The 18,349-nt window shown below is 42.0% G+C and overlaps 2 protein-coding genes across 3 annotated transcripts in view; both read right to left on the bottom strand.

The window, feature by feature from the left end:
* Window positions 1–1,702: 1,702 nt before the first annotated feature.
* Window positions 1,703–13,052, bottom strand: LOC114057853 (coagulation factor X-like). Its single transcript, XM_027884610.1, has 8 exons — window positions 12,916–13,052; window positions 10,583–10,743; window positions 9,173–9,197; window positions 6,504–6,617; window positions 5,570–5,710; window positions 4,733–4,983; window positions 3,812–3,929; window positions 1,703–3,025 (listed from the first exon to the last, which is right to left on the bottom strand). The coding sequence occupies exons 1-8, from the start codon at window positions 12,983–12,985 to the stop codon at window positions 2,484–2,486; spliced, it is 1,422 nt and encodes a 473-aa protein (XP_027740411.1). The 5' UTR covers window positions 12,986–13,052; the 3' UTR covers window positions 1,703–2,483.
* A 1,753-nt stretch (window positions 13,053–14,805) lies between these two features.
* The window catches only part of LOC114057854 (coagulation factor VII-like), a 9,387-nt gene continuing 5,843 nt past the window's right edge, over window positions 14,806–18,349 (bottom strand). For both annotated transcript variants that reach the window (XM_027884612.1, XM_027884611.1), the window contains 3 exons: window positions 16,673–16,779; window positions 16,066–16,186; window positions 14,806–15,874 (listed from right to left, as the gene is read on the bottom strand). In XM_027884612.1, coding sequence (XP_027740413.1) covers window positions 15,336–15,874; window positions 16,066–16,186; window positions 16,673–16,779 — 767 coding nt within the window. In that variant the 3' untranslated portion in view covers window positions 14,806–15,335. The remainder of the gene's footprint in view (window positions 15,875–16,065; window positions 16,187–16,672; window positions 16,780–18,349) is intronic.

An 18,349-nucleotide genomic window follows, 5' to 3' on the forward strand; every position in this document is an offset into this window, starting at 1 on the left:
AGATAGTTCAGACACTGCCTTAAACACTTTGGGGTTTTATGGGGTTTTTAGAGGTAGCATCTCTTTTAAAAATACATGAATACATTTATTCTCTTGTTCTTTTTCTTTTTTTTAAAGATACATATTCTCATTAATGAGCTCTGTCATTTCTACAGTTACTTTTATTAAAGTCGTCTTCCATCTTTCTATTGTCAGCTACTTCTAGTCTATAGATTAAAATTAAATGCAAATGCGTGTTCTCAAAGTTGCTTTCTACGTCTTTGTATGAGAAAATCTTCCATGAAACATTCTGAAGACAGTCAGGGCAACCCATGTGCCGCTAAGGACCTCTCCCACCTCACCTCTGGGATGTCGAAATCTACCTCTGACCCACAGCACTTGTAATGGAGATGACTCAGGTATCTGTTCAGTTGTCTCCAACCAGACCTCTGTAATACCCAAATGACTTTTACAGCAAAATTAAACAAGACAGGTATCATATCTGCAGTATGATTCATAAACTGGATGTGAAGATAAACATCTCAGGGTCCAACTTGACAGACAGGTGGAATGCTTCATCAAGTGGAGAAGTGATCATTGTGTGGAGACTTAGACAACTACAGTGAGTGATGGGGTAGGGTTCTGGTTCCCTCCTCCCTTTCCCCCCATTATATCATGTGGGGTTCATTTTGTCACCCAGTACCTTATAAATGGATATTAAGGATTATTTAATTATCACATCTCTTGAGAACATGAAGAATGGCCCATTGTTTGTGTTGTGCATTTGAAAGCCCTGCTTATCAACATACTGACCCTGTATTTCACTCTGACACTATTCTTTCAGTCCAAAACAGTATTCCCTATAAGCCTTAGACCTGGATATCATTACACTGCAGCTGACAAATGGGAGCAAGGAGGGCAAGACAGCAAAGCTGCCCAGTTTTCACTGATGTCCCCTAGTCCACAAAGCACAAATAATGACAAATAATTACACAAACATGTACTTTTATCACCCTCTTGCCTGTTCTGTGTCTGCTCTCACAAGGTGATAATTGGTTCAGCAAGAACCTACACACACCAGTTACTGCCACCATTGCCAGAGGGAGGTCCTGCCTTCAGCTGCCTCAACACCTTATGCAGCCCAGTCTGCATTTTGCTTCAGTCCTCAAACTCCACCGAAGTACAAGAAAGCCCTCAGCAGGAGTATGTAAATAGAATTTCGGTAGCATCTAGGCCTGAGGTTTTCTTTTGAAGAGGCAAGTTTCACCCTGGAGCACAGGGGTAGGCTACCAGTAGGACAAGGGAGAGGAACAGGAATATAGCAGACAGAAGAACAAATATTGCTGAGTAAACATTGAAGTTAGCCCACTGAGGGGTTATGCAGGTCAAGACCATCAAGCTGGGGTAACTGACCTGCCCACTAACATTCCTGCCCACAATCACTGCTGACTGCAGAAATACCTCGCTGCTTTGCAGAGCTGTATTTCCAGTTTGTTAACCTGGTTTGCTCACAGCACCAGCTACACAAAACTAGCCAGTACCAGCACAAACCCTAAGAGATAAGTGGCAGGTGTCTGGTGAAGTTCAGTGTTCCTCAGAGAACAGGGGAACATGCCAGACTGGAGGAGCCTGGGAAAGGTCATCAGGATGGTTTGGGTGTAGCGTGTACAGCGATGAACTGTAACAGGCTGAGAGGTCTGGATTTGATTAATAAAAAAAGGAGTGAAGAAGAAAGAATGTTTTATTTCAAATGCTGCTGTACATCAATATTGCACCTGACAGAAACACCCAGAAAAATAGGAGATTTCCAATCCTCAGCCATACACAATCCACAACACGATACAGAAAACAATGAACATGCACATAAATTTTTTTCTGATGAGCAGCAATGTTTAAATTAAACTAAGGTGAACTACAATCCATATAAAGCAAACCACTATTTTAATTAGCTGCTGTGACCTGAGTAGGCCTTCTGTGAAACGTGGTTATTATTCAATCATACATTGAATATTTACTTGTGTCTCAGCTTTTGCCATGTAAGCTCCCTTGCTCCCTTACTCTTCTGAATACATCCAAAGCTAAACAACTCCAGTAATAACAAACTCCCTGCTGAGCCAGATGGTTGCAATACGAGGATTAACTAAAGTCCTGTCCTGCCCACTTTCATCATGGCTAGTGATTGTTTAGGATATGTTATGAGCCTCTGGTGGAAGCACTTGGGTCAACAGATATGAACCAAATATGGCAATATAAAAATAACTAAAGCAAACCAAAGACCCCACTGAGCAACCATTTTGTTTGGGGAAATTCCCCCATTCAACAGATTCAAAATACTACTGAGTCCACATACATGTGATTTAAAGCCAGGAATAATACAAATAGAAGCAGCACTGTAACTTTAAGGAATCAGCTCTCAAAAAAAATTTAGCAGATGTGAAAAAAAAGTTTCTGTTACAAAAACCGCACCTAGGAAGCTATCAGAAGGATCAGGAGACACACCACCACTAGAAATTCAAGGCTGCTTTTACCCAACGCAAGAACCTGGACAGTTTGGTATAGACACCATATTTGCCTTTCTTTGCACACCCTTCTCCCCAGCTAACAATTCCAGTAACAAAATAAGTATCCTTATATCTGGTTACATGGGGGCCTCCACTGTCTCCTTGACAAGCATCTTTTTGCTCTGTGTCATAACCAGCACAGAACATGTTCTCTGTTATTGCAAAGTTAGTTGATTGCTTGCAAGTGTTCCTATTAACATAGGGGACTTGAAGCACTTTCAGTTTTTTGGATAGTCGTCCACCTTCAAATTCACGCCCAAAGCCACTAACCATCGCAGATCTTTGGTTCATCAGAACTTCATTAGCAAAGTCTGCTTTGGGAAGGCACGCTGCGACAATGTACTCCGAAAATGTGATAGGTTCCTTCAGCTTTATTAAGGCTATGTCATTATCATAAGTCGCAGCAACGTATTTAGGGTGAACAAGTATTTTTTCCACACTATGCGTCGATTCAGACTGCTCTTTCTTCTCTCTGTCCACTTCACCTGTACAAGATTATTAAAACAGTCATTAATGTGGAGATAGTATAAGAAATTAAGAACAACCTTGATAGAGGGAGAGACTAGTATATCCCTTCATAACACTTAGCCTAAGCATTTATACAATACAGGTAAATGTAGGCAATACTTATTAGCAGCAACAGGATCAGTTTTGGTCCCAAGTTTTGGTCTACGGAGATTTTTGTACCAGTTTATATAAAGGTATAGACCGATCCAGATAAACTAATGCAACTTTGTGTGGAGTCTCTGAAAAGGAGCTTGAACCTGACAAAGAAGAGAACATGGTCTGGGTCAAGACTAAAAGAGTGCAAAGATTAAGTTGTGTTGATCTAGTGTTCTGGCTCAGAAGTGAAGCAATCATAACCTGAGTTTGTTCCTTTGTCCTCTATTGGATGTGCCATAGATTTTCTGAGTGTTCCTGCAGGAACAAATGTGGATGATTCAGATGTGTCAGAAATTACAAACTTTCTGAAAAAGCACTGCTCTGCTGAAAACGCTGATGGCCATCATTTCTAAAACATTTCTTTTTAATCACTTCCAACTAGCTGGCAAAGAAGAAAGGGATGCACCATTATAATTTTCCACATCTGGTGTCCCTGTTGTTACAAAGTACAATTTCCACAGTAACAAGAAATTAGAAAAAGTAAAATAGCAACAAAAAACTAACAAACCATAATACATAAAGTAATGAGTACATCTCACATAAGATTTAGAGCACAGAAGGTGAAGCTGCAACACATGCTCAAATATTGCAGGAGTAGAACCACTTACCAACAACAACTTTGATTTCTTTAGATTGATTCATGCAATGAGCAGCAGTAAGTATAGATTTTTCATTCAGAATTGTTCCACCACAAAACTCTTCTCCTTCCTCATTTAACAGCACAGCCTGTAAAAGAAAAAAGGTAAGTGCAAAATTAAGAAGTGCAGTGTAATGTGAATGAGCTATAATCAGGTAACTGATTTCTCTGCACACCACATATATGCTTCTTACTGCAAAACCTAAGGGGCCCTCCAGGTCTCTCTTAGTACTGCATTCAAGGGTGTAGATCGGCTCGTACTGCTACAGAGTCTCGATTGTCTTTATGTGAAGTAGATGTTTGGATTCCATGTTACTGCACTCACGGTGCTTAGTACTGTCTTTTAGACACTGACTGACTGAGCAGGCGGAGTGCAGCCCCCAAAATCACCCCATCCCTTGGACTTACCACCCGCAAGAATTCCTGTCCAAGTTCTGTTCCTGCTTGTATCCCCCTTACTATTCCCAAATACAGGAGTTCATTTTGGCTGGTCCAGACTCGAGAGTAGAACTTAAACATGAAAGTGTATTTGCAAAGTAAAACTCTTGCTTTACCTGACATGCTCTTGGGTGTGCTCCCTGAGTGGGTGCTCTCAAACAGAACCAGAATGTAACCTGCAAAAATGGCCTGGTAGACCAGCATGACTCAAAAGCCCTGTGTGGGAATAGGTTAGGCAGCTCCATCTAAAATGGCACAAAGCCTTTCGTTTTGACACTTTTAAGGTCTCAAGAACAGCACATCTAAGTGCCCAGTTCACACAATTCAGCTACATCTCATTAGCACTGGCACTACATGAGTAACATTCAGAAGGCAGCCAGGTGAAAGGAGCCACTACGCACCTTCCCCCAGAAAAAGACTCTGCTCACGTGCAGGGCACACACACCAGACTTACCTGCCATGGACATTCACCCAGACGGCATTCATCCCCACCTACTATCCTGGTATCAACATATGGATTCTTGCTACTTGTTCTGTTGACAGTCGGGGGAGTTGGGCTTTCTGTGGTAATAACAATGCCATCCTCTGAGCTTGTTTCGTTTGTGGGAGGGCCTTCTTGATCACTCGTTACATTGCTATAATCTCCAGGTAAAAGAACCGACCTTTTCTTTCTTCTCACAAAAATTTTTCCACAGGGGTATTTTACTGTGAAGAGAAGAATGTCAAAGTTGGAGATGGACAGAAATCCCACAAGAGAAAACTCCCGGGAAACACCAAGGAGAATGAGTGAAGTAATATGGCTCACAGCAGCAATTTGTTATTAGTTATAAAGGATATTAGAAACAACATCATGAGCCCATGTTTGACCTCTCTGTCCAGGACTACTGAAATAAAACAAAAATTAACAAATGTAAATAGTACCAATGATAATTATTTAACATCATCAGTTTCTAGAAAAGTAGTAACTTTTTGCAAGCAGGTATTTTAGATGGCATGTAAGTGTTTAAGTAAATGAGTTATTACTGCAATCACTTTTCTCCTGTCAACAGCAGAATTCTGTGAAACACACCTTACAAAGGGTTTCGAAACAGCCAGATATTGATCAAGTCCATCACATCACCTCACAAATGGAAGTCTTTGGAAATACAAGTCAGTTGGACTCACTGTTAAATCTATCTCATGTAGAATACCAATGGTTTAAAAGACATTCTTCAACTGTCAACCAAGACATCCCTTGACTGTGAAAAAAGTTTCTCCACCATTGCTATTGGTTTATCATGTGGCTTCATACCTGTTGAAACACAGTGTTTGCCATCCTCTGCTAGAACATACCCATCTGCACAGGAACACAATACATCCTTCTGTCCATCTTTTTTGATGCTGCAGAAGTGCTCACAGTCACCATTGTTTATTTTGCAGAACTTTGGTATGACTAGAAAAGAGATGGTTGAAGAAAAACTGTAAACAAACACTGACTTCACAGAAGATCTCAAACTTCACCAAAACAAAATGCACACTTAAACGGCATCTGTCTCTACAACTGCAAAACACCTGAAGTACATCTTGGGAATAACATGAGTGGTGAACACCAGGTTGTGCCTTACAAGGCAGCCACATCCACCACACAAAACGTACTTGCCAAGTCCAAGTGGGCCCGGTGGCCATGTCTTTGTGAGCTTAGAAAAGCAGAGACAAAATGTCAGGGAAAAATGAAGAAAACACTAATAGAAAAGATACTGTTGAACCCTCACACGATTCCTCCCTCTTGCCCTAAAAATCTCAACTCCTCATCACTCTCCTCAGTCTTGGGCCTGAACGTCAGTTCCGCACCCTCCAGTCTTACTTCTGGGCTGCTGATACACCCTCCAGTGAAACTGTCAGAGTAGCAGCCGTATGCCACGGAAGGGAGCCTCGGGAAGGATTTATATGCAAAACACGCTTCCTTGCAAATCTGAAAAAGTCTCTGCATTGTCTACTGAAATCTGCTTTCTTGGGTTTTTTTCTGGTGTGAGCTAAGCAGGGAGGCTGCATTTCTGAGCTTGGAATAAAGGATTTTTGACATCTATTATAAGAATCATATGCTTCTTAGTTTTATCCACATATTCTGGGGATTCCAGCTCATGTAGACAGGCTCCATCATAATCAAGAGTTAAGAAAGAGCTAAATCCCTACATTTCAGCTTCCTGGGAAATTCACTGCTACAGTTCTCTAAAGCAGAAACTTACCAAATTCACAGTTCTTGCCTTGATAACCATCCAAGCATGTGCAAGTGTAGGAACCAATTCCATCTTTACACTGGCCACCATAGTGACAAGGATTTGGGACGCACTGGTTCCCATCTACAAAAACAAACCAAACACCAAATTATTGTAAGAGTGCAAGTATTTCCAGTGAACTCTGAAGCAGTGTCAATTTTAAGAAGCCACCTTTTATCCTTCCTTCTAAAATACAAGTCCTGTGAGTTGCCACATTCCAGATGGAACAAACAGTCTAACTGCAAACATTCCAAACCCACAATGATTCATACATATATCCTCACTTTTGCAATCTGTTTTTGGTGGGTACTGTATAACAGTGCATACACAAGCCTTTTTTTTAGACAGATAAAAGAATACATCGTGGTCAAGAGTATAACTTACAACAAAGCCTGTAAAAGAAGATGGGACATTTCTACATTGCAACTACTGCTTAAAAAGCCTCAGCTTTTATTTCCTTAAAGGTCATCTCATCCCTTGTGCATGTCTTTTGCCTGTAGAGTTCTCCATTTAAAGACACAGCCATCAGCATATTAATCAGAAGATAATAAAACCTCAACACTTTACAAAGCCCTGAAAAATCCATTTGTGCAGGCCAAATTCCTGTTTTGTCCTGCTTAGAAGCACTAAAAGTTTATTGTATCTGGTGAGGTGTGAGCTTGAGCCTCAAAATATTAGCTCTTACCTCACACGACCCACATCTACACTGGCATCTCCCACATTTGAAAGGTGGTTCTGCAGCCTTCCTTCCCTTCCATGACCTAGACAATACTGGCTGATCCGACTCCAGGGCCCCAGTCACAATTATCTCACAAACTCAGTTATCTGGAGGACAGGGAGGCTGCACTGTGTTTGGATACACGTTCCACAGAGCAGTCCTTTCTCCCATCCCCACAAAGGTATCTCACTCCTGCACTGGTGCTTGTTGACATGTTCTTTCTCGTTTAGTGATCTGCTGTAGCAAACGTGTTCCCCCATGACGTATGTTCCCTGGGCTGCACTGTTTGATAAGAAAAGTAGGATATCCAGAAGAGTGACATTTGCTTAATAATTTGTTGCTATAGATTTGTTCTTTGAATTTCCGTGTTTTACCACCTGTTCTATCCCCCTTTGGAGCAGCTGGAACATCAGTGCCCACTGAGGAGACAACATGCAGGAAGCTACTCATCCTAAGGATCCAGCTTGCTGCCTGCATGGTGTTTCTGGACTGTGACCTCAACTGCTACAGCTCTACTTGCCACAGGGAACAACTGATGGGCTTTGTGGACTGCACTCACACATCATCATCCCTTCTGTACCTGCATGTGCCCAAAACCAACAGATCTCCAAATGCTCCAGTCACAGAGGCCTTGAAAACTGATGTCCATTCTCAACAGAGGGAAGGCAAGACCACTATTAACCAAAAGAAAGACAAACTCAAGGCCTGCACCATACGTTCTAGTTAATTCCTCCTCTGAAGTGCCAGAGCACTCTATTCTGTAGTGGTCTTAGCAAAGCAGCATCCTACTGTTAGAAAATTAGTCTTACCCTACAATGTAATTGCAGCTGAGTTTTATGTCAATATTGCACAAATTCCCCCACTAAAAAAGGAAGCTAGAACAAATTGTTCTAGTAATTTGGCTGAGGGTAGCTGTGGTTTTCACTACTTCTGAACACCCATAAAGCATTTGTGAACTGTGGTTTAAAATGTATGAAATTGGCATTTCCGCTAAGAGCACTGGCACTGATGCTCTGCTGTTTGTATTCTCATGAGAAAATGATTTTAAATATTCCAATCCAGTTTACTGTAACACTGACACAGGCTTTGCTTGAAACTGTAGGTTGCAGAGTTCTTCCCCTGCTTAGAGGATTGTGAAAGTCTGCATCTTCTTTGTGGCAACTGTTTTCAATTCTCTGCAGATTCCAAAAGACAAAGCTGAGCTGTCTTTGGTCAACATTTTTGAGGTACTCCTCCTAAATGCAAACTGGACACGTACTTTCTGGAGAACATGTTACAAAGCACTAATACATTAAAAACCTGTCCTTTCATAGTGCTTACAAACACTAGATAATAAATACAACGCACACCTTTAGAAAAAAAAAAATGAAAAGATTGTTAGGTAGTATTTGCTGATATGCTGGCATAACTTCCTTGAATTCCAAACAGTTCTGTAGAAAACACATTCCACAAAACGCTCTATAATACAGGTGACAGGAAACAGGCAAGTGACTGTGAGATACAGTTCCACAACTTTGTGTTGGTTATGGCATTTAAGGAACACCCTCATTTGTAACTCTTTGTATCTTGAATTCTCTCATCTAGGGCTGCCCCTCTGGAGGAAAACTGTTTGGCAGAGTCACACGGACAGTTTCTACTTCTCATTGTCCTTAGAGTGCAAAGAGCCACTATTTTTTTTTGAGAGGGTAAAAATCAGCCCAGCAGCTGGAGGCAGCTGAACTTTGTCTGCAAATTAAATGACTGGGTTCAAGCAACAGCAGGCAGTGAATCAGATTCCTTTTTCAGAGGAAAGACGTGAGGATGTCCTGGAGTGAAGAGAGAGGAAGCAAGGGAGCAGGAAGGGGTTACTTAAGAGATGCATCCTTTCAAACCTTGCAATGAGGAAGCTTAATCCACTAAACAAACACAAAGTGTTTCTTACCTACATAGATGTTCCAGAATTCCTCCTAAAGGTAGGTGTGGAAAATGGGGAATAAAAGGAAACAGAAAGAGTTGAATGAGAATTACTAAATACCTCAGAAAACATATTAGACCTTTCATACACAGGATATTTGCAGCAAACGATTGTTAAAAGAAATATTTAAGTGATAGGTACATGCCTTGCAGCCTGCTATTACCATTTAATACCTTAAAACCATATTCCCCAGCTCTACAGAACCAAGTCTCATGCATTTTTCAGAAATGTCTGGAACTCCTTAGAGATACCACAGTGTGACTCACTTGGGATAAGCCACATGATTTCTTGCACAACTGTGTCTTTCAATCAGTTTGACTCAATTTACTTATTTTCCCATAATGCCAATTTTTCAGTCTCCATCCCCACCCCATACTCCCAACAATCATAACCTCATAAATCCTGACATTTGAAAACATTTTGTCTGATTTGTGTTCTCCTTTCCCTCTGCACTGAGGACTCCAGGTATGCTGTCTGTCCAAGACAGTCCTTTCCAGTGACATCTGGTCACCAGGTAGAACAGGTTGTGCTGGTTCTGCTATAGGTAGGTCAACATTTATGCTGTGCAGCAATGCACCCATGACTCTCCACCCAGGACATATCAGGGCCACTCCAAGAACATTCTGACCATCAAGTAATGGTAAAGGGAAATGAATTTGTCCTTAACTCCAGTTTCAGGGTTGTTCTTAACATCCACATAGCTACAGTTGATGTTCCCTATTCCTCTCCACTACTAAGTCACTTCAAGTTTTAAAATACCACCTATTCTACTGACTTCAGTCTCCACAGCTGTCCCACTGCCTTAACTTTTCTTTGAGCTTGGGAACAGATCATATTTCTGTCTTAAGCAAGCCATTGGAGTAGGGTAGGTGACACAAAAGTCACACATACATACTTCATTCCAATTAACAGTAAGGCATTTAAGAACTTTCCACAGTATACATTCTCTCAGTTCAGATAAAGAGAGTCACAAGATGATAAGCACTGCAAAAGTGCTTGAGATATCCCGTGAAGTTCCATGTCAGCATTTGTCTTCTCAGACTTCCCATGGATTGTCTTGACCATGGTCATGGCATTCAGCTATGCCACCCAGATAGGGTGAACATATTTCCAACACTGGTAGGTAGCATCAAAGCCTTTAAAGGTCAAAGACCTCTCAATGGCAATTAAACAGATCAGAACAAGTAAAAGAATGGAGGCTTTAAAATGGGCTAGCATACATTTATGCCTTAGCAATTCCAACCACAATCAACCACTATTTGTTCTTTGCGTTGATTGCAAATAACTTTTGAGTTTTGGTGCCCAGCTCAAAAGACTTGAATGTAATTTGTAAACATGAAATGTACAGATCTATGTTTCATATTATTTCATCCTTACAGTTTTCTCATTGTCTTCAAAAGCTTCTCTTGCTTCTTCTTTTGAGCAGCGCTCCTCAACGCATTCTCTTTCAATATCCCCTTTCCTCACTTCCTCAAAGATAGAGTTAGCACGTTTTGTTCTTTCCAAGAACTTGTCGGCATTTTCTTTCTTGATGAATACTAGATAAAAGAGAAAAATGATGGGTAACATTTGGTAGTGGTGGTAAAGAGTTATTAGAAATGAGATAGAAACAAAGCTAAAACAGACCCTTTCACCCCTCTACCTGTACACAACATTACTTGTAAAGTTAGTCCTCACACAGGCTGATATATCCCAGGATCTCTCACAGTAATCTCTCTGAGAATCGGTAGCCCCTGGGCAAAATGTAGGCCCCAAAAATTCTCTCCTACACTTTTTATTCTTGAAAATAAGAGCATGCAGGTTGCCACCGAGGGCTTACATTTCTGTTGCTCCTGCTCAAGACTCAGTCTTGAACAGAATAACTTTCCCTGGAGGCCAGGGAGATTGCATTCCTTGATTTTATTTTAAAGTTGACCATAAGGCAACGTAAATTCCTGATCTAGGGGCTTGTGATGCAGAAACTAAATGCCACATAAACTCAAGATGCAGCAATGTATCTAATAACAGACAGGAGGAGCCCATGTATGAGTCTTATTGCCCTTCACCACCCCATATCCCACTGTGCTGCACTGGGATCTTTCTCCCCTTTTAGCACCTCTCAAGCACCTGTAGAAATGTTCTAGCCTTACTGATATATGTACTGATAAGGCAGCTGCCTTTTAAGATTTAACAAAGAACAAAAGTAAATGAACATCAGCTTTAGCAGGAAAGTACAGCCTGAAGTCGTTTTGTTGAGTTGGTTTTATGTCTTAAAACTTTTAGTCACAGAAGCCTAAGACCTTCTGCTTTCAAGTTAAAGATGCAGGTAGCTGTTGATTTAAACTGGAGGGGTAGAGGCATTAGACTCATCTCAGGCACTTGGCTATGTGAGTAATAGCATTATTCTCCAGTGACTTGTGCACACATTACCAGGCAGGAAAAACAAAACCAACACTGGATGAAATAAGTTGCCAATTATTCTGTAAAAAGCATATGTTCTAGACAAGTGTGAAGAGTTTGGAAATTGGCTTTTAATCAAGTTCTACCATGTGGAATTTACACCAAAAAATACTTTCCAAGCACAGCGTGGAAGACTGTGCTACAGATGGGACTCAAGGACAATGCCTTATGCTCACCACACAGCTTGCGCATACCTTCTGGAGCATTCTTCATGCAGCTTAATTCAATAACAAATAAATTGCTGATAGTAATTATAGACCCTAATATCCTCCAAGTGAACACAGAGGGGACTTATTCTGCTTTCATTGGAATTGGTGGATCAGCCACAGGGAGACAAATTCTATTTGTGCTATTTGTGCTAAGCAATCCCATCCTTAATTTCAAGCCCCGCTTACTTTAAAACAGCTCCTCCCAAGGAAGGCTTACAGAAAGTGCTTGTAACTTGCAGCTCAGTGACTGTTAGTTCATTCACCCGCTATCTTATTTGCCCTTAAATCCCTCTCTGCAGTAACAGGAAAGTGACAGGACACAGCTGGTGGGGTTATCGCCTCTATATTCCTTTGCTTCCACACCACCCGCATAAGCGGATGTTTTTGTAAACTTGAACTAGCTGATCAGTCTTCTGAGGTTGGTTGTTCTCTTTCCCAAGCTTTCTATCATGCTTCCTTCTTCAGAGACATCAAGGAGCAATAGGCACTGGACAACTGACGTAGGATGTTCCAGAAATATGCTACAGACTTGTTTTAAACCCTAAGTGGGCTGAGTCACTGAAGGAAGAGTTAACAACCTTTGAAAGGCCACTTCTTGATGCTGCCCTGGACTTTGGCATTGAGCACGGTGCTGGCACAAAAAAAGCACAGAGGGACATGCTTCCCACCTGTCGCCTCCACGGCCAAGCACACTCAACCAAGCCTTGGCCAGGCTTCCCTTCACACACACGAGCACCTCGGGGTGTGAAGGCAGCTGTACTCTAGTTGCAAGCGGCGGGGAGGGACAGCAATCCCACTTTCCGGGGGGAAAATGGGAAGAAGCAGCAGCCAAGGAAAGGCCTCAGGGACAGCAGCGGGACTTAGCACCCCGAGATGCCCACAGCAGCTCCCTGCCCCAAAAGCGCTGCTCCCGGGGGCTCCCGGCGCTCTCCCGGTGCGCGCCCCCGGCCCGCAGCATCGACCTTCCACCGTCTCCCATCCCGGTCGCTCCTCCCCATCCTCGAAGACTGTTAGGAAGGGGGATTCCCCCATCCCCCAAAAATGAGAAAGGTGCCGCCTTACCGCCTTCCTGAGCGCGGAGCTGGCCCGGCAGCGCGGCGCAGAGCAGGAGGAGCAGCAGGCGGCCGGCCATGGCAGCGCGGAGCGCCCCGCTGATGGTCCCGCGGGGACGGGACACGGGAGGGACTGACGGGACGGGAGCCGAAGTCTTCACCCCCTCGGGCGGGGTGAGACTGAAGTGGCGTTGCTTCTGCCTGCCCAGAAATAGCGGAAGCGCCGGGTCAGGGGGAAAGCCGCGGCGGGATTTCTCATTCGGGGGGATGAGACTTCTCTTCTTTCTTTTCCTTTTTTTCTTTATTTTATTTTCAAAACCCAAGGCCGTAGCTTTTTTTTTTTTTTTTTTTTTTTTTTTTTTTTTTTTTTTTTTTTTTTTTTTTTTTTTTTTTTTTTTTAACCTTTTATTCTGGAGGAGAGGAAGGGACTAGCCACCTCAATAAGCTGATGTCGCCCTGGCCCGGCTCTGGGCTAAGCCGGGATCTTATCCCGAAACAGCCCGCACCCTTGGCAGCTCCCACCGGGGTGTCCCACATCCCAACCCCGTAAGCCGATGGTTCTGCACTTTGGATCAGTGACCTCGGCATGCTGCTTGCTGGGAGCTGGCCTCAGTCTCCCCTTTCTTGTGGGAGAGTTCACAGTGCACTGTGAACCCCCGTCTTTGGTGCTTCCAGAGCCAGCTGCCAGGTCTCCTTCATCTTCTTGTCTTGCTTCAACAGGACATTACCTTAAAAATATATCTAAAACCCAGCTTTGTTTTGAAAAAGTCACCCTGTGCAGCCATTACTAGTACTGATTCCTTTCAGCATTTTACCTGTTTTACTGCAAGATGATGATTTGTTCATAAATGTCAGTATTTAGATTGGAATGTTACAGAGGAAAAATCGCCTTATGGACCACGGAAAACCCAAACTGTTTTATCTTCAAGGGTCTTCAGAGATGATTTTGCAATGCTGAGTAACTCATCTAAGTGAATATGATGCTTTATTTGCTGGCCACTACTCCTAGTCACTTTCCTCCCTGGGATGGGACTCCTTTTCAGAGTAAGGATATGTTTGCGCACTGTAAGACCTCTTGTTTCTCAGGTTTCTTAACTTTGCTGCTTCTCCCAGTTCAGTTCACTATTTAAATGAAGAGTATACCATTCTTCTGTGTCAGTAAAATATGTTTATTTTAGGATGTTTAGTATTGCATGGTTTATGTACCAGATGATATCAATGTTTCTCCCTAATAATAAAGATCAATTGTAATTGTCCTACTCTCTGATAAGCTTTGTGATAGAGTTGCTATTCCACGTTATTTGAATGATCCTGGGTATAAGTTTTGCATAAGATCGCTAAACTGTTTTCTGATGTCCTAAATATTTTTATCTCCCTCACCTTTTCCCAGTTTTCATGCTTAGATTAGAAGGTACATTTTTAAATTTTATAGTTGATAGTGTTTTCAGAGTATTTCAAGTTCTATCATTTATGCCTTAAGATTTTAGTGAATGGTGTTTGGTCAGTGTTTTTCAGATGGTCAGACAATTATTTTATTCTGACTTCAGATCTCAGGATAGAGAATACAGTTTAGATTATACTGGACAACAAAGGAAACAAATGTTCCCTTTCACTTGTGCTCTATGTATCAATAAGCAAGGCAAAGATGAGACTAAATCAGTGGTATTCTTTACCACTCATAAATATAGGGTTAAATATTGCATTTAATAGCCTTACAGCAATAATGTTTGATGCAAGAAGACTGAAATAAACTTTTCATAACAAACCTATAAATGTGGAATCAATGTTTTTCCAGCTTTCTTGTTCTGGAGAATGTCTTCGGTTCCTATCCCTCAAATCTCCCTGTTGGAGAAAGCTACTTTAACATAATGTAAAAGAAACACTTTTTCTATTTTTTTTCCTGCTATTTCATAATTATATTACAGGATCCATAGCATAGGAAGTTGTGAAAGCCAGATGCATGAATGTGTTCAAAGGAAATTGCGCTCAATTCCAGACAGCAGGTTCATTCATGACTGTTCAATCTAATGCAACTTCTGGCTCAGGAAGTCTGTACTTCCCTGATTACCAGAAGTTGAGAGGGTAGCTGGAGGAAGGATTATGATAGGCATGATGTATTGCTGACAGTCTTTCTCTCAGCATCTAGCTCTGTCCTTTAGCAGAAATGGATGCAGAACAAGAGGGACTGTGAGTTTGATTTGTTATGGTTCTTCTGTGCCTGCTTGATAAGACATAAGTTTACAAACAATACTGATAAGGAATGTATTTTATGTATTGAAGTAGTCATTAGGCTTGCTTCAAATCACTAATAGTGGTGGGGTATCACATGTATCACATATCTAAGATAATGAAGGAATGCTTCAATAGGAAAATGGCACAGAGTGATTGGGGGACAGTAGCACCCTCTGGAAATGCTCTGGCTCAACATCTTTAGTCCATGTGCTTCTTCAACCAGTTGATGTATTTGGACACCCTTGTGTAAACCCCGTAATTGCCTTCAACAGCACAGCCCTTTCCCCAGCTGACAATCCCAGTCAGAAACCAAGTGTTCTTGTACTTTGTAGCATGAGGACCACCACTGTCTCCCTTGCAGGCGTCTTTAGCTCCAGACAGATCTCCTGCACAGAACATGTTCTCTGTGATACTTAAATTGGTCTCCTTTTCACATTCTTGTGTCTTTACGCGTGGCAAATCAACTCTCATCAGAACAGAAGAGGTGGCACCTCCATCTAATAGGCGTCCCCATCCACTTACTGTGGAGTACTTGATAGAGGATAGTTCATACACAGCAAACCGTTTCTCAGGCAAACATATCGGCACCACATAGTCGGTGAGATTCACCGGTGTTTCCAGGCTCAAAAGGGCTATATCATTATTGACTTGTCCAGGTGTGTATCCTTCATGAATGATTACCCTGGAGACTCCACTTTCTTGCTCAGTTTTCTCATCTTCATTTATTTTGTGTTCACCTGGAAAAGTTATTAATTGCAGGTCATATCAGGGATCTTCTTGATTCCTTGTAAGTTTAAGGAGATAGGGTGCTTCTAGTCTGACACCTATGAAGGATAATTCCCTTATACTGCCAAAGCCTTTAACTCTGGTTTTATCAGGATGAGAAGCTGCCACCACCTTGACGAGATGAGGAGAGGAGAATACGTACCCAGTCTCACACGAAGCTGTATAGGGGGAATATAGTCCAAACAATGAGCTGCAGTGACCACCCACTCTGGGGAAAGCAGGGTACCGCCACACTTTTCTTTATTATCATGCATTATAAGGGCCTGCCAACATAAAGCAAATGTATGTCTTACATCAAACGTGCTTGATTGGCATCTCAGTAGTGATGGGTTTCGTATTGCTCTTTTCCGACACTATATGCAACTGTGTGTGAGAATACTGTGATGACTTTATTGAGAATTTATGAGGGAGAGTCTTCCTAAACTGACATTTTCTCCATCTTGTAGTATGGACCTTGCCTATTATGGCCAAGGTGTATCCATGCAAGCAGCAACTATAATTCTTGCCAACAGTAAGGCTAAGGACTAAGGTATCAGAGGATAGAGGTGACTCTACTCCAGTGAAACCAGGCACTCCAAAATGAAGCTAAAATGCTTGACTGAAACAGGTGTATCTACTGGCTATGGACAAAGAGGGAATTCAGTTATCCAGACATAGCACTTTTTATGAATTCTTAACATAAAAGATTTAAAACAATGAATTTAAGGAAATTAAAAAATAAAAACAATGAAAAATTGTTGAAGACTCACTTGCCATGGACATTCACCTGGAGGACAGATTAAACCACCTACTATTCTCCCTTGTGCAGTTGAATTTTTTTTTGCCAGCACTGGTATTTTTCCACATGGGTATTTCACTGAAAAAAAAAAATTAAAAAGAAAACAACAACAGAGGGCAGTAGATGTGTACTGAATTCAGAGCAAAATTTCAGTGAAGCTGTTAGTTTTGAGAACCCATACTCCCAGACTAGAAATCAGTGTTTCAACTAAGGTAAAGCAGCTCAACAAGTAAGTTGTCTTTTTGTTTGGAAACAGCCAGAAATGCTTTATGAAATAGAGTGCAGGCCCATACATTATCATTGACACATATTCACTTACTATAGGACTTTGCAAACACTATACCTGCTAAAGATCTATGTCAACAACATGAGGTAAGCTGCAGGCTGGAGTGAAGATGTGACTCTGTAGTCTACATATTTTCAGTGATCCTGCTGACTTTAATTCAGTTGTACCAAGTGCCCAACATCCATAGTATGATCAGAGAGAAGCTTAAGCACAGGTTGGGCAGCTTGCCATCCCTTGTTTGGGCAGAGCCAAAGATGTCCTGAGAGCAGACATTATGTCTTCTGCTATGCCTCTCACAGACTTTACCTCACACACTTTACTGTGTCCACAGAATCCTTGATTCTTCTGGACTTCACATGTCAGTCTAATGTCTGTTTTCACTCTGAGGAAGAATGTGAAGACTAGCGAGAAAAGAATCAAATTTTGACTGAACCTGCGAGTTTGTGATGTAACAAAACACTGTCCCTTCTGTCTGGTAGTCACACTGTAATAACACTGTGAGGAGGAATACTGTCTTTCTACCACTTTGGGAGCTGGGACCCCACAGTCCATGCTGAGCTGCATCTGACATCTCCGTGGATCTGTAATAACTTCAGCTGTATGAAGACAGCATCAGGCTTTTACAGGTACAGGCAAGGTATAGAGAAACAAGAGTAGCTTTTCGATGGCAGCTGGGGAAGGATCAGAACAGGCATAATGCAGACTCATGGACTCTAAGTCTGCATGCAGGGCAACAGTGCAAAAGGGCCCATGTCCCAAAAGAAAAAGGGCCATTGTGAGTGATGGCAAAAGGACTGTGAGGGGACTGGCAGCCTGGCAGTTACACAGTTTTCTCTACTTGCAACACGTGGTCAGCTCTACGGCTGTTTTGGTCCCCAAGAAACAAGCAGCAACAAATACATCCTCCTCAGAGGGGAAGACACACTGAAAAGCCTGTGGGGAATATTGAATTCTTTGTTCTCAGCTTTTAACAAAAGCAGCTTCCCCACCACGTGGTATTGCAGGATCTGTTAATAAGGGATAAGCACATTAGTAGACATTTTTTTCTAATGAAATTGCTGTTGTTGACAGCTATGTTGTCATTATCAGCTCTCTGCATGAGTGCTCCATTGAGGTGTGTGTGTAGGGGGGCATCACCCCTCAGAATTACTTGGCATGCTCCCTACAGCTCTATCCGTTATGTTGTTATGTTCATATCCCCAGGGGTCTCTTTTTTCCCCTCTAATAAAGTAATTCAAGCAGGCATCTGCAATAGAGTCAGGTGCCAGCTTGTGTATTGGAAAAATAATTAACTTGCACTACCCTAGTCCCAGCTGAAACTGACCTTGTCAGGTGAGAGAAATATCTAACCAGAGTGTCTAT

This window comes from Empidonax traillii, unplaced genomic scaffold (assembly GCF_003031625.1).
Source record: "Empidonax traillii isolate 1590-97213 ecotype Southwest subspecies unplaced genomic scaffold, ASM303162v1 scaffold151:size923898, whole genome shotgun sequence".
Classification (NCBI taxonomy): Eukaryota; Metazoa; Chordata; class Aves; order Passeriformes; family Tyrannidae; genus Empidonax; species Empidonax traillii.

Coding starts and splice junctions, on each gene's coding strand:
- LOC114057853 (XM_027884610.1), bottom strand. CDS start 12,985: ATGGCCGGCCGCCTGCTGCTCCTCCTGCTCTGCGCCGCGCTGCCGGGC. Junction 10,744..12,915: donor GCTCCGCGCTCAGGAAGGCG/GTAAGGCGGCAC, acceptor TCTTTTATCTAG/TATTCATCAAGAAAGAAAAT. Junction 4,984..5,569: donor CAAACACTGTGTTTCAACAG/GTATGAAGCCAC, acceptor TTCTCTTCACAG/TAAAATACCCCTGTGGAAAA.